The 18,808-nt window shown below is 40.6% G+C and overlaps 1 protein-coding gene across 1 annotated transcript in view; it reads left to right on the top strand.

The window, feature by feature from the left end:
- AKAIN1 (A-kinase anchor inhibitor 1) overlaps positions 1–17,798 on the top strand; it is a 29,743-nt gene extending 11,945 nt beyond the window's left edge. Inside the window, exon 2 of the mRNA XM_081097421.1 lies at positions 15,941–17,798. Coding sequence (XP_080953547.1) covers positions 15,941–16,134 — 194 coding nt within the window. The 3' untranslated portion in view covers positions 16,135–17,798. The remainder of the gene's footprint in view (positions 1–15,940) is intronic.
- Positions 17,799–18,808: the final 1,010 nt, after the last annotated feature.

Raw genomic sequence — 18,808 nt, 5'->3', positions numbered from 1 at the left:
GATAAGATCTCCACTGGGTGCTGTCAGTTGGAACACTATATGTAGCCTCTCCTTGTGGCTTGAGTCTCCTTACAGTATGGTGGCTGGGTTCTGAGATGACTGCCCTAAGGGAGAAAACACCAGTGGAATCTGTACGCCTAACCTTGGAAGTCATGTCACGCCCCCTCTACCATATTCTATTAATGAGGCAGTCACAAATGCTCACACAACTTGATGAGTGATGCAAGGTTCTGAGGACCTGGGATAAGAACAGATACAAGTTTCTACTTAATATGGTTTTCATGATGATTAAATGAGTCATTTCATACATGAAATGTTTAAATATGAGTGTGCTGTTGTTATGATTGAACATTTAAAATATGCTAGGGGACTGTATGAATACTTTGATTAGCAGACTCAGAATTCAAGAGTTGCCAATTCAACCTCTAATTTAAACATAAGGAAATAGAAACCAAGAGGTTAACTTGCTCAGCCATCCAGCGAGAGAACTGGGGTGATGCAGCCACACTGTGATGTCACTTAAGGTCAGACTCTGAAGTATGGAAACTTACAGAGTGGGCAAGCAGGGAAATAGACCTCTAAATAGTTAATTAAGTCGAGTAATGAATGCTCTGTCTCCAGAGGTCCTTGGAACCTTATTTGACTATAGGCCTGATTATAAAAGGAAACAGGTCTTTTCTCTAACTAGTAGCATGTTTGTGTTCAGTTGTGTTTTTTGCCTTTGTAATTAATCGGATCAGATTGAATTCTGCCCAAATTGCTAGTACTACATATTTACCACATAATGCAAAATAAGCACTATTTTTGTTAAAAATTAGAATATTTTTTAATATCCCAAATGTGCGAATTAGTAATACAGAATGTGTGACAGTCTTGTATACAACTATAATTGTGCTCATGTAAAATTTCAAATGGTTACAGATAATAGAATTCTGGGCCAGTACAGGACCGAGAGGCTGAGGTGAAGAGTAACTGTAATTGCTGGGCATTGCCTGTCATGGTATATAGTCATTTCAGCAGGTTTTCACGAGAGTGTATTCACTTCTTTCCTATAGAATTATGTATATAGTTTATTATAAAACTTTATATTTTTGCCATCCCTCTGTGAATTTCACCTAACCCTCCTGTGATGATTAATTCTCTGTCAACTTCGCCAGGCAATGCTGACTCAATTTTGGTTAAACACTAGTCTAGATGTTTCTGGGAAAGTATTTTTTTTTTAGGTGTGATTAACTTTTAAATCAGTACACTTTGAATATAGCAAATAATGCTCCAAAATATGAGTGGGCCTCATCTAATCAGTAGAAGGCCTTAAAAGAAAAGATGGAGGTTCCCTGATGAAAAAGGAATTCTTTCTCTAGTCTGCCTTTGGACTCAATGCTGCAACATCAACTCTTCCCCAGGTTTCTAGCCTGCTGCCTGCCCGTAGATTTCTGACTTCCCAGCTCCCACAGTCATGTGAGCTAATTCCTTAAAATTGGCAAAGACATTTCTAGCTCTTAGAAACAGTCACAAGGAAGAAGGATTCCATGTTCTGTTTTATGAGGATGTGATGCCAGAATCTATTGCAATCATTTTGTGGCCATGAGGGAGAGAATAGCCATCAATTTATTATTATTATTATTATTATTATTATTATTATTGGCTCACTTTTGCCTGGGGCGGAAGGCATCGTATCATTTTTTTTTTTTTTTTTTGTATTCTGGATGAGGATAGTTTTTATCTTGAAAAAGGAGGATGAACACATATTACTCTTGCCTTTGAACATCCTACCTGAGTTGAATCCTGCTTCTTACATCTGCTCCACAATACAGCAGATTCTGATCCCAGAGTCTCTCTGTTCTCTTAGGCTGACTGAATGCCACTTTCTAGTATATTCCAGGCTGTGGCTTTTTTTATTTCCTATGTCTACTCAATCCTATGTGATTTTTTTCTTCCAGAAATTTGTAGATATCTCTCTTCATTGGTTCCCTTTGTCCCATTTTTTTTTCTTGTCATGGCTGTGGGTTTATTCCTTTTTGGATATTTATACAGTGGAAGGTACACAGGTTAATGCTTGTGCTTAGTTGATCATTATGACTATTTCTTTTATAAAGTGTTCATTATAATGAACTCATGTTTATATTGGGGGCTATTATCAATTTGAAAGACATATCTATATATTAAGATAACCCTTTTTCAAATATATAGCAAATATTTTTCCTAGTTGATTGCCTTTTAAAAATTATTTGTGTTTTATTTGATGTACTGAAGATTTTATTGTAGTGTAGTAAATTTTATCACCTTCTTTGTGGACTTTTGTGATAATTGGTGCTATTTGATGGACTTTTTCTCTCCAAGACCAGATACACATTCACTATATATTTTTCATTCTCTTTTCCTCCCTTTCTTCTTTTTTTCTTCCTTTTTGGACTCAAATGTGCTGAATTTAACTAATAACATTTCTCAGTTCATGACACGCTATCATCACTGGTCCATGCAGAGTCCCTGTTTGTTATTTTGTTAATTTTGTTCTTTCATCCTTCAGCCTCAGTGCCGCCTTTCTCCCCAGCCTTGTACATTTATTTTAGTGTATCTAGTGCATGTTCTTTATTTTGAAAAACATTCACCATTTTTTTCTCCATCTGGAGTTAGAGATTAAAAATTTTTAAAAGACATCTAATTTCCTCAGCACCTTTTGAACTATCATTTGAACTATCATCTTCATCGAATGCGAGGTACCAGCCTTTCTAACCTGTTCCATTTGTCCATCTGTCTGTTTTTCTGTGCTGGGGTCACACTGCCTTAGCTGTTACATAATTTTAAAAACATTTTACTCTGCAGGAATGAAAATCATATGTAATGTTCTTTCTGTATCACTTAATTCGTTTCCTTTTTAAATATGATAGCCAAAGGGGGCATTTTTAATAATTAGCACATCTATGGATGTTAGCGGAGCCAATTGCTAGTCCCTGTCCCTCAAGCCAATCATGTGCAGTGTTTTGCAGATGGTGTAAGACATTATGGAAGATGTGTCTTTAGGAGCAGAAGCATATTCAAAGGAAACAGATGCTCACATGTTTTTGTGAACTCTGGTTTAGAATTACTCAAGATACCTACTGTAATTAATTCTTGCCACCTTAAGTTGTGCTCTGTCAACTTGTGAGAAAACAATTTCAAATGTCATTCTGAGAATTGATGAAATAGGAGCCAAGAATGTAATCAGGTTCTCACCCTCTTTCTATCCATGTTAAACAGTTTATCTGGAATTAATTTTTATCAACAGTGTTTGCCTTTTTGTGTGTGTTTATCTTGGCATGTGGTTTGAATATGGTTCTTATTTGATGAAATATGTAGAAATATTGTGCTGGTCCTGAGAATCAGATTTTGGGACACAAAATGGTGCCTTGTTCCATGAAGCAGCACCGAACAGGGGATCCAAATGTATTGCTATAAGATGTGAGCATTTTAAGTCCTACCCATAATCAGTACTACAATAATGAATTGGAGGGGGGTTTACACATTGACGAACACATGACACTTAGGTAATTTATATTTAGTTCAGGGAACCTTCTCACTGGTAGATGCCTATCATCTTTCTGGGTATTGTCTATATTTTAGTTAATTTGCTGACATCAGATAGTTTAAAAGCTATGAAAATAATAGCTTATCATAATAATGATAAGCACTTTATAGAACATTGAATACTAGAGGAATTTTTCTTTTTAGAAAAGGAAGCTTGAAGCCAGACAGGTCAAGTGATTTTTCGAAGTTACTTAGTAGGTTAGGGTGAAACTGGCTGCAAGTCCAGACCTTTACCCAAGCCCAGTGTGGGTCTGCCATCTGGGAACCGCAAAATGCTTTCTATGAGGACGACTGGCAAAGGCCGCTTGGAGCACTGTGTGGTGAAGGTTCCTGAGGGTTGGTAGCCAACCTCACAAGTCACAGGAAGGGCTGGCAGTGCTGGTCTTAGAAAGAGGAATGGTGAGACATGAGGCCTCTGTCTGTTCTTCTTGTGTTACACCTTGCTCACTTAGAGAGGCCCGTTTGCATCTATTCTTATCTTCGCAGGGTTCCACTCAGTGTAGGTAGGGCTCCCTTTTACCCAGTTTAGGGACAGCATGAAGGTAGCACAAGTGCACAGATCAGAACACTTAGCCTTCCAAGTGTCTTCAAAAAGTCTCATTTCTGCTTTCTTTGAAAACTGGGTGTGAGCCCAGAGTGTTGTTATTCTCATACTGACTTTAGGGGTTTAAGTTCATTACAATTGCAGAGAGGAGACAGAGCTCATGAAGTGAAGTGCTTTGTCCTGGCTGCTGTTATTTTTTGCACCTTCCTTTCTCATCATTTCCTACCACCCTTGGAGTGTCGACAGGTGTCTGCCAAGCAGGCCTTGGTATCTCCTGTTATGAGCTGAGTGTGAGATAAAACCAGCAGCTGATGGCCCATTTTATCTGCCTTTACAGGCACCAGTTAAAGCCTCGGATGACATCTCCCTTGATAAGCAGAACACACAGGGTGCAACATTTCAATAGAATGTTTTGATGTTTTGCTGGGTTCATCTTTCTTTTCTAATGGGCACTTGTACTGACTCATATTTTCTCGTTAGTTTTCATGCTCTACAGCCATCTGGCTGCAGGTTGGAGTAAACAAGAGAGACACCAGTTGTATACAACCGGAAATGAAAAGGTGAATTGAAAACCATTCAATGAACGGGCTAGAAAGGTGAAAATTGACTCAAAAATTTTGTTATCTTTAGACATAATAGAATAAAAATTAGTGATTTTTACTCCAACTCTTTAATATCTATCCAAAAGACCAGTGATGTAGCAATTTACCTTTACATCACCACTGGGAATGCATATTGTACCAAGTTGTATGTTATACATGGGTGATATAAATGTTATGAGCTTTGTACAAAGGATGAGACTAATGTACTATGTATTACTTGGAAGGCAGGTGCTGTAAATGTTTTCAAATGTGGTGAAGTTTTGTTATACTACTTACCTTCAAATACCCCTTTCCCTATGGCCATTGGGGATACATTGAAGAAAGCTTACATGGCTGAGAGATGTATCTGTGTTCCTGGCAGGAATGGGGCCTTCTGGCTCATCATATTATATGACCTTGACCTTCTTATCTCTGTGTGAAGCAGTTGAGTTTATTGGATTGGAGATAATAAAGTTGAAGTTAGATACACACTTCTTACTCGCTTTTCCCTGCGGTATTTTATTCCGTTAATAAAAAATTCATTTGAAAAAATAAATACAAAGTTGTCATATGTCTGCAATCCACTAGTGGCTCTAAATTATGTTAACCCTACCTCAAATCACAAGCAATGTATTGCTTATTCCTCTACTTCACTGAATTCCATTCTGTTAAAGCAAATGAACTTTGTAATAATAGTGGGAACAATAGACCATATTTTTCATCCTTTATCATCTTGCTATGAATTAATTTATTGCTTCCCCTGGGGTTACATGATTTTATATCAAATTATTTTCATGTGCATTTTAAATTCAAATATGATCTGGGTTTTATTTTCACTGTCCCTTTTTTTCACCTTGCTCTAGATTTTCTGCACACAAAGAATACTTTCCAAATACAGGCACAATATTTGCCTATGATGTATTTTCAAATGTGTGATGATTGAATTGCAGCCCCCCCCCCCCCCAGTTTTCTAAAAAGGGATAATTGTTGTATTACTGAATTTTTAAAATAAACTGCCTAGTACATTATGTGACTCGCATAAGTATACCAGATGGATCATATTGTTCAGTCTTCTGAACACACATACTGATAACATTAACTGCCAACATTTCTTTTTCATCATTGCAAATGTTCTACCTGTTAATGCCTTGTGAGATTTAGAAGTGTATCTTCTAATTTTCTTACTTCCTGGAATTCACACCTATTAACTGCAATCAAGTATTGAAAAAAATAGCTTGAAGGCTGCCAAGAATACAGCATGTCTTTAGCATACAGAGAATTAAAAAGCATTTATAAGAGAGGAAATTTTTCCACAGGTAAGAACTTCTCATTTCCATTTCCCCTCAACAAAAGGTTGTTTCTTATATTGTCCACAAACCTGAGTCCTTCGACAGATTTAACTATATAATGAAAGAGGAGAACCCTGGAAATGATACTAGTCTCCATAACCCAGGTTTGCGACCGGGAGAGTGGGTAGATGAAGTAACAGCCAGAATTTAAAGTGAATGGTTAAAACCTTGCTGAAGATTAATGGCTGATTAGTGTTTCCCAGAGTATAGTCAGATTTAGCAATTAGCTAATTCAGTAAGTGGAGGAGGTGCACCGTGCACTTTGTGGCTTGAATCATTTGCTTGATTGTCCCATTAATTAAATAAACTGTGAAATGGTCACTTAGTCACTGAATTTCCTCATGCTCTGTGGGTATATAGACTGAAGGTGAGTGAGTTTTAAATAAAAGGGTGGCCCATCTGAAACATGCATCAGAATTATCTGCGGCCACAGCTAAATATGTACATTCCAGAGCCGCTTCCTATGCAGTCTTCATTGTCATTCTGGATCCTTGGTGGTTCTTATGATGCCAGATGTTGAGAACCACAAACCAACCAGATGCTCAATGACCTGCCTGAGCTCTGTCACGAAGATCCCACCTTTCCTGTAACAGATCATCCTCTTTATTGCTTTTCCCTTGTTCTCTGCTCTCTACCGCCTGTGCTGTGACAGACGAGCCCTTCCCTCTCTACACCCTAGAAGTTAATAGTGCTGATGTCAGGCCTTTCTAAAGAGAAATGTGTGTGAAATGAGAATTTTGAACTCATGGAATTATATAAATATGTATATATCAGATTCAACTCGTCATAGCATTTGAATATTTCTTATAAATTTTTATCCTTATATTAATCCTATAAGATATACCTTGGAAGGATTTACTATTGTGATTTGAAAGATGATTAAAGTAGGCTAGGGTGTTAAGAGGCTCATAGAACCATATCATATCCTGTGCCTTCTGTGAACGTCGTGAAGACCAGGAGATGTGAATTATCTCAGTACCCCTAATGCCTAGCACATTGGCTGGACATAGCTGATGCTCAATAAACATTTGGATGACTCCATGTATCATGTGTCTTCTCTGGCAGGCCCCGCCCTCCAGGACAAGGACAGAGAGAGCACTCAGAGCAGGGGATTGCCTAGATTGCTGTGAATCCTGATCCCCTGGAGATGAGACCCACCTGTCACTCTAAAGAGTATATCAATGTAAACTTTTGCATCTTAAACTGCTTATAATGTGTCTTGTATAATGAATTTATATTTATTATAGCTTGCTTGCTAGAAATTTTTAAAGGCATGATTATTCTGTTAATTAGATGCATGCAATTTGATTTTAATTTGCATTCTCAGAGATACTGTTTCTCTTTTCCTCCCTGCCTCCATCTCTCCTTCCCTCCCTTATTTCTTTTTCCATATCTGACTCTTAGAGCAAATGCACAGTGCACTTGCTGTGCTCTGTCTTGGAGTTTTGATGCTGGCAGCCAAAGCTCTAAGACACAGGTTGAGACAGGTGAAATTACTCTCCTATTGCATAGCTGTAACAGACGCTTCTAAAGTGTGGGTTTATTTTCCTTCAGTTTCTTTTCCCTTCTGAAATATCACTGAAAGAAACTCCCATAAAACATCTGATCCTGTTCTTCACTTCCTTTTCTATTTCCAGCCACCTGTGCTCTTTTTCTAATTAACCCCAACACAGCAAAGGGAGCCAAGATCCTCGTGGTTATATAAAAAAGGTATAATAACAGAAAAGCCTTTATCTTTATCTTCTATACTAGAATTTTACCCGAGGAAACTCATGGTTGAAGAAGGAGTTTTGTATTTCTTCATCCAATTTGTAGATGAAGCAACATGGACTTGTCATCTCATTCCTTTGCTTTAAACAAACTGGTTGAATATGTTTTCCTGTGTGATTGGAGGGAAAGCTGAGGCTTGTGCAGGCCTTGAACTTGAAAGGCCCAGAAGTTCACATGCAGAGCCTCTGGGACAGGGGCCTTCTCAGCCCCGGAGAGTTGTGGGTTCAGAGAGTTTATAAATGCCTGGGGAGTGTGTTCATGGCAAATGGTTGGCCAATGGAACAAACCACCAGGGAACATCACTGGACCTAAGTGAAGGGGCTTGTTTTCACACCACCCTGTTCTGAAAAGTATTTGAAACCTATGGGAGAGAGCTAAGAACTGATCATCAGAGGGACTGACAGGGATGCAAAAGGAGAGAATGGAGAAAACCAGGAAGATAGGAAATGAGAGATATAAATAGTGTAAATTTAAAAACTGGTAATTGGCCTAGTTATGTGGCCTAAAAATTGGAGCAGCCTTTCTGATATTCTCGCCAAGGAAGGTTTTGAACCATCGGATGACATACTGGATTTCCATTGAAAAAACGTTACTCGGGTTGCTGTCAGGGCAGCAAGTGGAAGGACAAATAGAAGATGTAATAACAAGACAGTGATTTAATATGAAAATCAGTTAGGAAGCAAGTGAGGGCGCGGCATTCATTTACTTATTTCCCATTTGGGGCAGAGAAGGAAATCATCTCTGGGCTCTGTTACTAGCTGCCAGCTCCTCGCCTGCCGGAACACCAGGCATCAGCAGGAGGGGGTCCTGGGAAGAACTCCTGAGCATGCAGTTCTACCCCAGCTCTGGACTTACTGGGTAGGAGGTCCCCATGTGAGTGACTTCCTGCAATATTTGAGCCTCTTGAAAAATTGAGAGGGCTGATACTTTATCTTCTCTGCTAAACTTTTAAAGCCTTAAAATATTTTATCGTACTTAAAACTGTGCGAAATCTTAGGCATTATATCCTTCCAGAAGGTGACAGTTTGATTTGGCTATCTTGTGCAAACCCGTCACACTGAGGCATTTAGTAAATGCTTCATGGGTGACTAGGAGTAGGGGTAGAATTTGAGGCTAGCTGGTGGAAAAGTTCTTGCTCCACACCGCACCTGGCTGCTTGCTGCCTGCGTTCCATCGTCAGGCATTAGTTTAAAACATCTACCTGGTTTTCATTGCTTCTACACCTGCAGTCCCGTGTGGGAGCAAGAAAGACCCTGGGAGCCATGGAGCTGTTTTAAGGGACAGGGACGCCAGGTTGCACCACACTGTGGTGGTTGGAAATGCCATCTCTCTAACTCCTGCAATTTTCAAATGTAGGTGGAGGCTGTCGTGATGAATACCATTCAGATTTATCTAAAAGCATCACTGAATTCATAGCCTCTTTTTGTCATTGTGTTATGAGAGGATAGATGAAATATTTTGACATTACAGAGGAGTCGTTTTCAAAAGGTGGGGAGCTGCTCTTCAAGGAGAGTAGAAAAGGTTTTACTTTATGTCAGAGCATAATCTCCTCCTGAGAGTTTTGCTTTGTACTTACATCCTCCAGGGATGATGGCTGCGCTTTGAGGCACCACGTAGTTAAGATGTAGATGTGTACTCTCTGCTGACTTGTCGCAGCTGGGATTTGATTCCGTCTTTAGCCGAACGATGATGATGGTGAAGGCTGTGCTCTTCATTGTAGGGAGGACAATGTGAGAGGATTTTTTATAGCATTTATTTAAAATCACTCAAAAAGCTAATATTAATTCCTCCCTCCCTCCCTCCCTCTCCATAGTGGATAGGAAGGGAGAGCACGTGGCTAGTTTTGCCCAGGAACTCAGAATATTTCGTTAAACATTTAAAAGATATTAAATATTTTGGTCAAGCAATTTTCATCTGAATTGAGACAGGAAACCTCTGGACTATATTCCCAGCTGCCCCTGAACTCTTGGGAGGACATAGCTATAAAGGTCTGCGTGAGGTTTTGTGGTCAGACAGCAAGTACCATGGTGAGCTAGTTGTGCTAAGTGTGTTTGATAAAACCACACCTTTGTCTCATGGAGATTTCAAGGATTTCCCCTATAGTAACACACGTATTTACACACTGAGACAGCCACACATTCACACACACTCATACACTCACACATTCACACACACACACACACACACACACACACAGAAAAAACACACACACACAGGCACGCTACCCATTCCAGGAATCAGGGCTGCCCACTTTCTGCCAAAGGACGTCCTGTCCCTGAGTCTGTGGCAACCCTAGGAGTGGCCACCAAGGGGCAGCAGAGGCTGCAGAACCGGGCAGGGGCGCAGCCTGGGCGGTGGTGGTCTGGCCGCAGAGCTCTGAGCGGGAGGTGGTGTCCGGGTAAAGACCTGGCTCCGAGAGTGGGAAGAGTACTCACCCTCAGGGTCCCAGCATTTGTTCTGTGTTCTCTTCAGGTCTAGTATGGCCTCTTTAATACACAGGCTCACACGGTGCCTACAGTTTCTGTCGCTTAAATACCTGACTTCCGATTTCCAGACTCCTTTCTGGCATACCCCTGGGGCAGGAACGCAGGAGCCCACAGTTTGGGCCAGCTAGGTTTGCTTGGTGGCTTTGGGAGGGGAGGGTGGACACAGCCACTGTGAAGAAGTGAGCGGTTAGAGAAGGTCAGAAGGCGGGCAATGGCCTCATCCCCATCCCACCCCCTGTTGGATATGAAAAATAGGCATTTTATCAGCCCTGCGTAAAGTGTCATGCACACCCCAGTTTCAGAACAGATTCTTGGTTTCCCTTTTCTCTGATTGCCCTTCCTAAATCCTTCTTCATGGAAATTCTGAAGCAAGAAACTAGGACCTGGGAGGAGTTAGATTTCCCGAGTCTTTCAGGATGAAAGGAGAAAAACCTGCAGCTAAATTTTGCAGAAACCTGCGAGGTCATCAAAACATTCTTTTGGGTGTCTCTGAACGCGTAACCCAGTCTTGATGGAGTTGTTATCGGAGTGTTCAGAAAAGAAATTCTTAAAACATTCCCAAGATAGCATTTCTCCTGCCTCAGTTTCCTCAAATGATAAGCCTTTTAACTATGTGTGTGTGTGTGTGTGTGTGTGTGTGTGTGTGTGTGTGGTATGTTTCCATGACAATACACACTTAGTTTAATGTAGCCTGATTTATCAAATTTTTCGCAATGGCTGTTGCATCGTTTTCTCCTGTGCTTGATTTAGTCTGTACCGCAGGTGCAGACTTGTCGCACTCGGCTATGCCATATAGTCTCTGCGTGTGGTAGGACATGCCGTCTAGGTTTGTGTCAGTCACTCCACAATGTTTGCACAAGGAGGAAATTCCCTGATGGTGCTTTTCTCAGACCGCATTCCCATCGTTAAGTGGTGCATGACTGCACTACAGCTTTATGGCTGGTATCGAAAGCTGCTAAATTAGGTCCTCCCTATTTGTTCTCTTTCAAAATTACCTCTGCTCTTCTTGGCCAAAATACTCAAAACTTGATTTCTAGATTATAATTGTCTTTTCCTTTTCAAGTTTTATTGGGACTCAGAGGCTGTGACTCTGTTGCTGGGAAGTCACATCACTTGAGCTTGGTCAGTGACACAGCAGGGCAAGCAGGATGGCTTTATTAGCTCTCGGCGTAGATGAATGAGACCTAACATCTGGTCCTTCATGAAAAATTCCTGTAGTTACAGAGCTGGAAAATAGACTATCATTCCATTAATTAAGGGGCCAGAATTAGTTCTCGTTCTCTGCGTTCCATAGGCTAGTCATTGATGAATGATAATATGTCTTTATAGTTTCAAGCAATCAGCGGGTAAGATAAAAATATGCTCCGTGGTCCCCATCAGCAGCACCATGTGTTGGAGAGTGTGGACAGTCAGTGGTGGTGGAGCCCTAAGAGGCACTTGCATATTTAGTGACCCAATGGGGAGAGACAGTGCGTATGACCAAACCTCTGCCACATTCTCTGTGTGATCCAGGAAAAAATCACTAATCGGATTCTGCCTCACAGTGGGAATGCTAACTTTTTCTAAAACCCACCTCACTGGAATGTGATAGGGTTAATGTAATAGAGGCAAGTGGCACTTAGATTCTTAGGGGAAAAACAATGTAAATTTTTATCAGGAGGATCTTCCTATGGTCGATAGCAGCACAATTTTAATGATATAAATAAGGACTTAAGACCAATTATTAACCACATTGCAATTGAGTTCCCCAGACCCTTTCCACTGGGCTGGTAAGGATGGCACCTGAAACAGCAGGCTGGGAAGGGTAGGGAGAGGGCACGGAGCTCAGGGGAGTCTGTGGCAGGCTGGCCCCATGGGTGGGCTGGGTGTCACAGGGAAGCATGACCCCAGGGAGGCCTGCATGTGTGGTGTTGGGAGGGGAAAGGAGGGTAATGATTTGAGGTGGAAAGACACAGAAGGCAAATTTAGTTACTTCACAATCTTGACTTCAATGCATTTATATTGGGCATTTAGAGTTTAAAGCTAATTACATCAATTCATCATCTTTTGTGAAATACCGGTACGATCTTGTAAATGCTAATTAGGCTGGAGGACATTTGCATCATTTAAAACCAGGCAATTGGCCTAGATTTATTAATTTCAAATAAATGTAGTGCATGTAAGTAAATGGCAAAACGCAGGATTTCTGTGGCTGGCTCTGCTTTCTGTCGGCTGTAATGCACTTTTGCACACTGTACTTATATTAAGGGTCTCCACTAGGGCGTTCGCAAATGCCTTTTCCTTTAAAATGAATGCCATAGGAGCACCAGTCGGTTATTATGGTGGACAACGTCAGTCCTGACAATGCGTGGTCTGCCCGCAGTGCCTTCCCAGGACAGGGGCCGGGCGGTTTCCTCCTCCTAAATGGCTGAGCTCTTACGTCTTGATCCAGCCTCTCAGGCCCCAGGTGACTGGCCCACACTGAGCCACAGGCATTGCAGTCTGTGGCTAGCCTCCCATGTGGCTAGATGTGACCACCACATGGCTCAGTTTCCCCCAGTAGCAAATGAGCAGAGTGATGCTTGCAATTTCTATGACAACTCTTTAGAGGGAAATTGCTTGCCCTCCATTTTCTCTTTGGCTCCCTTCCAGCCCCAAATGGCATATTAGTTAACCAGCTCTACTCACGCAGTTAAGGCCAGTAGAGTAGGAAATGGCAGAGCAGGAAGATGGAAGGGAGTCGAGCCCTTAGATAACCTGGTGGAGCACAGCCCCCTACACACTGGGGCACCTCTGAGCTGTTATGCAGAGGGCAATAAATATCTCTCCCGGGAGTGAGCTGCTCTAGTTCTGTTTCTCTGTTACAACAGCCTAATCTGTAGCCCAGCCAATACACAATGGTGGATACTAAGTGCTCAGGAACTACACTAAGTGCGGAGCAGTTGTCATGTCACTTAATTCTCTAGCAACCATCCTAATAGGTACTGCTTGCCCTTCTTACAGGTGTGCAAACAGGCTTAGAGAGCGAGACCACATGGCTGTAAGTGACAGAAGGAACTTGAACTCTTTTTAAATATGTATATATTTTATTGATTTTTTACAGAGAGGAAGGGAGAGGGACAGAGAGTTAGAAACATCGATGAGAGAAAAACATCAATCAGCTGCCTCCTGCACACCCCCTACTGGGGATGTGCCCGCAACCAAGATACATGCCCTTGACGGAATCGAACCTGGGACCCCTCAGTCCTCAGACTGATGCTCTATCCACTGAGCCAAACTGGTCAGGGCTTGAACTCTTGCTCAGACAGTGTTGCTCAGTGGTTGAGTGTCGACCTATGAACCAGGAGGTCATGGTTGAATTTCCAGTCAGGGTACGTGCCTGGGTTGTGGGCTCAATTCCCAGTGTGGGGCATGTAGGAGGCAGCCGATCAATGATTCTCTCTCATCATTGATGTTTCTCTCTCTCTCTCTCTCTCTCTCTCTCTCTCTCTCTCTCTCCCTTCCTAAAATCAATAAAAATCTCTATATACAAAAAATAACTTGAACTTAACTCTAAAGTATTTAAAATGCACATTCTTAATTGCTGTGCCCTCATGTCTCTTAGTATTACTATTCATTCTTTTTCTACAGAGAATATTTAAATGATTCTTCTCTGCTGCTTTTAGAGTTTTAATCTGCCATATATCGTAGCTCTGGACCCCTTTGTTTGGTTTGGTGTAGATTGCTGATTTTATCCTGTTTTTGTTTTGTTTTTTGTTGTTTTTTTTTTTGGAAGGGGGTGGAGAATGAGTATTGTTTTCTAGTTTTGGATAGATTCATCTTGCCTTGTTTATTGGTCTGTAAATCCCTCAGGAGGGGGTGCTAGTGATGCAAATGCTGAATAAATGACAGTTATACGTCTAAAGGGATAAGAGCTGCCTGGCCTTCTAGAATGACTCAATATTCTCTTATGCGATGTTCTTATGGGTGCATAAATTCTGTTGTTCATGAATCAATTCTGATGAAAACCATTCTTTGCCAATTTAAAATACATTTGCATGGTAGCAGAGTATTTAAATAGAAGGAACATCTGAAAAGATGATTTCGAACAAGGAATGATGCCCATTTTATTTGTCACTATAAATATAAACAGGTGGGCTTTAACATTTTCACGATTGCACTTTAGTCAAATGTTAGATTCGTGATCATTCTGTTATATATGAATTGGTAATAAGTTTGATGCACAGTAAAATAAATCCAAAATAACACTGCCTTAAATTATATATATTTATTCTAATATAAAAGAGGCCTAGAGATTAGCAATTAAGGACTAATATAGTCTTATATGGTCATTAGAATCTTAGGCCCTTCCTAACTTTTTCCTTCCAAATCCATGAAAATGGCTTCCATTCTAAAGGTTCCCTCATGGTCAGCCAGAGCCCCTGGAAAGACAGCCATGTGTCTGAGCTGCAGGCAGCAGGAAGGGAGAGGGTAAAGGGCCTTTATCTGCCTCTTCCCTTTTAAAGACCTTTTATAGAATTTTCACTAAACAAACTCCCACCCATTGGAACTTACCTGTACCTAGTTATATAGCTGGTCAAATAAAATTAAGGTTTTGACGCTGGTCAAATAAAATTAAGGTTTTGACGTGTTTTTAACTAAGGAAGAAGGGGAAGAGTCAATATTGGGTATATTGTCTTGCCTTTCTAATTAGAAAATTCCCACCATTCTGAGTCATGGGTTGGCAACCTGGTCCATGGGCCAAATCTGCAACATAGTTTTTTACTTTTCTTGTCAATAAAGAGTTACTGGAACAAAGCCATATGCATTCACTGATGCACTGTCTATAGCTGATCTCATGATACAGTAGTAGAGTTGAATGGTTTTCAGAGAGGTGGTATGGCCAGCAGCCCCAAATATTTCCTATCTGGTCCTCTATAGAAAAAGTTTGCCCACCCCTGTTCTAGATCATGGAGAACAGATTCTGATGAATGAATAGCTTCATTCTTTGGGATGCTATTACAGGAGCAGGGTTGTGTTTAATATGAATTCAGTCACAAGCTATTTTTCAGCCCCAGTGGGCTCACATCTATTAGGCATATTTTTGGGTGCTAGCAACATAAAACCTGACTAGTGGCGGACTTAACAAAAAGGGGTTTATTGATCTCACATGTAAACACATCCTAAAGTACATGGTCCAGGGCTGGTGCAGATGCTCAATGATGCCTTCAGAACTGGCTCCTTTTGTCTCCCAACGATGCCCAGAATGTTGGCTTTCCTCTCCATGCTTGTTGTTAGATGGTTGCAGCACCTACAAGCAGTATGTCTGCATCCAGGGGAGGTGCCAAAGGCCAAAGGGGCTATGAGCCTCTCGCTTTCCAAAAACTTTCCCAGGGGTTTCCTTGGCCAAGACTATGACTCATTACCCTGCTAGCAGCAGAGGATTCTGGGATGGTGAGAATATAAATTGGGCACATTGCTGGGGCAAACAAATGCAGATTCTATTGGAAAGGGAGAAAGGGAGGCAAGAGTGGTATGTGCTACAGAGAGCTCCTCACAATTAGCTGGGCCACCCTAGTATGTTCTTATAGTCTCCCCTCCGCTTTCACCTTTTCTACCTGCTCCTTCCTGTCACAGTTCCTGAAATTGATTTTGTTGTTTTCACCTCCCTTTCATATTTTTGTCTAGGCGAGAAAACTGGAAACGAGCCTGAAGAGGTGAGGCTGCAGAATGCCAGCAAACAGATTGTGCAGAATGCCATCCTGCAGGCTGTGCGACAAGTCTCCCAGGAGAGTCGGCAGAGGGAAGAGAGAGACGGTGACAACCGGGGCAGCTTCCAGCTGGGCGTGGGGCAATTAACCAAGAAGCATGAAAAGAAGTAACACGGTGGATTTGGCTCTTGTCATATGCTCGTCTTTCAGCCTTTCTCTTAGTATAGGATGCGTCGCCAACATGTTGCCAGTAAAGCAAACCAAAAGTGCCATTGGCACCCAGCGGCAGAATGAATTCATACGAGCCCTGGCTGAGAAGCACTGTTTTGAAAAAGTGCATTAGATGATTCTGTTTATATTAATGCAGTGCCTCTTAAACATTGTGGGGCTAAACCCGATATTGTAATTGCAAAAGTAGTTTTGCAGCACAATTTATTTTTAAAAACATAATTCTGTCTATTATGCATTCTTTCTGTGAATTTAACCAATAGTCCTTTTGCTGTAATATTGAGTAATTTCTGTGTTCATTATAGTTTAAAAAGACTTGCTGGAAAGGGGAAAGATTGGAGTTTCAATCTTCAATATGGAACTGAAGGTCAAATTGAGCAAAGGCAAATTCTAAGACTGAGTCCCTCAGGATCTTATGAAGACATATATATATTTTATAAAAGGAGCAGGTAAACTTTTTAAGATCTCAGTCTTTTGGTTTCAATTGTTTGATAGCTGGTGTTTATTCTCTGTGCAGAAATCCTTTGGAAATATGGATTTCTCTTCTTTTAATTTCAAAATTAAGACAATTACATCTATATGCATAAGTTGTCATTGACTCAGTTCTTTAGTAGCCCCATGAATAGCAACTAGAATTGTAGATTTCATCCTGGACATACCCTAGGGTCTGACTCTAGGTGCAGTGCTCTTGAAAGGATCTCTGGGGCCTATAAATGCGGCATTGCCATTAGGCTATGCATTTGCACTGGTTCCTTACTAATAAGAACTTCCCTTTTCCCATCCATAAATTAGAATCATTTTCTTGAGATAATGAAAACTCATCAGGAATGAGTAACACGTGTGTATATGAGTAAAGCTCTCTATTGAAACAGTATGACTGCTACTTCATCCCCAAGTGGATAATTCAGATCTTCCTGTAGTTTTAGAATTCTATTTCCTGGGAAAAGAGGAAGAATTTTACCTGTGCAAAAAACCTTTTGGTTTCAGAGTATCAATGGCTATATTTGGTAGTGATTTTTTTAAAAAGCCAAGTATTTACATATAAAGTATGACTGATATTAAGATATATTTATAAAATTCCAGTGTAACATTTTCCATAATGGATACTATTGATAGTGTACATGAATGACAGCAATCTCTTAGAAGCTCTGCTAGACTGTCTCACACAATGCACACCTGGAATAAATTCACAGGAGAATAGCTGTGGGAGAAAGCAGCGGGGTTACAATTTAAATAAGGTTTATTCATAAACTTTTTTCAGCAGAACTCATGACAATCAAATAATGAGTTTAAGTTGAGCTGAAGGCATATCATTGATGTGATAGCACTACAGTGTAGATGGTAGGAATGAAGGTACTAAGGAACATTATTTAGGAGTATTCATAAATCAAGTATAAACCCCAATGCTTGTAGTTTGAAAGTAATCTGGCACTATGTCTACTAAGCCTTCTGGATATAACCAGCCTTGGATCTTGCTGTCACATGGCGGAAACACATGAACTCGCTATATTCCCTCTCTGATGTGTCTTTGCTATTATAGTGGGGATCTTTGGAAGCATCTGATTAACCTCTGTATCTAAATGTTACTTGTAAATAAAATACACCCAACTTTCAAATATGTTGTCATTTTAAACAAAAGTTTCCTATGTCCTACTGTTATGGCTCATTTTGCACATGGATCTTACGTTCATATTGCACCACGAGGTGTCCCAACACTGTTTCAAGTTCCTAAATATCATGACCTGGAAAAGTGCTTCTTCAATGGGCCTTCACTGTGACTGTCTGAGGAGAGTGGGGCGACTATGCTTCCTGGGGTGTGAACAGAAAAAGGACATTTGCTAAGAAGTGGCCTTTGATCTCAGAAAGTGAAGGTAAGTGTATCTGCAAAGTTGCGTGTCTTTCATGGTCTTTCTGAGATGGAAAGTCTACAGCAAGAAACAGAGATGTGGGCAAGTTCTTGGAAGAAGAAAGTTAAGCAACCCCTGGACTCCAGAGGAAGGTGCCATATTGGCAGAATCTTAAGGAGCTCAGTCATAAAAATCAATACATATGTTAAAGATTTACTTGTATGTCAGTATAAAGTTATTGGACTCTGAAGGGGCTGGCAGAATGTCACTTGACATAGGATTAAGGTGGGCTTCCCTGATTATTATCATAAACCAGCATAGAGCCTTTGGTTTTAAGAATTAGAGGTAACACTTATTCATGTCCTTTATCTTCCTGATTACATGGTAAAGCACATATGGCCTCTGCTGTGTGTTGCTGTTCACTTTTCACTTTCCACGCAGCTGGGGTAGAACTGAAGAAAGAAATCTTTTCTGTTACTTTGCTTTTCTGTAATCATGTGAACAGTATTATAAATATATACAAAGGAACTTATTGCTTTCTGGGCTTCAGTGTTTTATTTTGTTTGTTTGTTTTTAAGCTACTTAGTCTTCCCTTATGGTGGGATTTCAGGTTACAAGTGAATCAATCAACCATTTAAAAAAAAATCATTGAATATATGTCATTCAGGGTATTTTGAACAGGTTAGGTCTCTGTGCAGAAACAACACCAAAAAAAGAAGGAATTTTTAATTTATCCACTGTAATAGGTATTCTAGTAATATACAATCCTA

The sequence above is a fragment of the Myotis nattereri genome (genome assembly GCF_964212035.1).
Source record: "Myotis nattereri genome assembly, chromosome: 8".
Taxonomy (NCBI): domain Eukaryota; kingdom Metazoa; phylum Chordata; class Mammalia; order Chiroptera; family Vespertilionidae; genus Myotis; species Myotis nattereri.
This window is presented reverse-complemented; position numbering and strand designations above follow the sequence as displayed.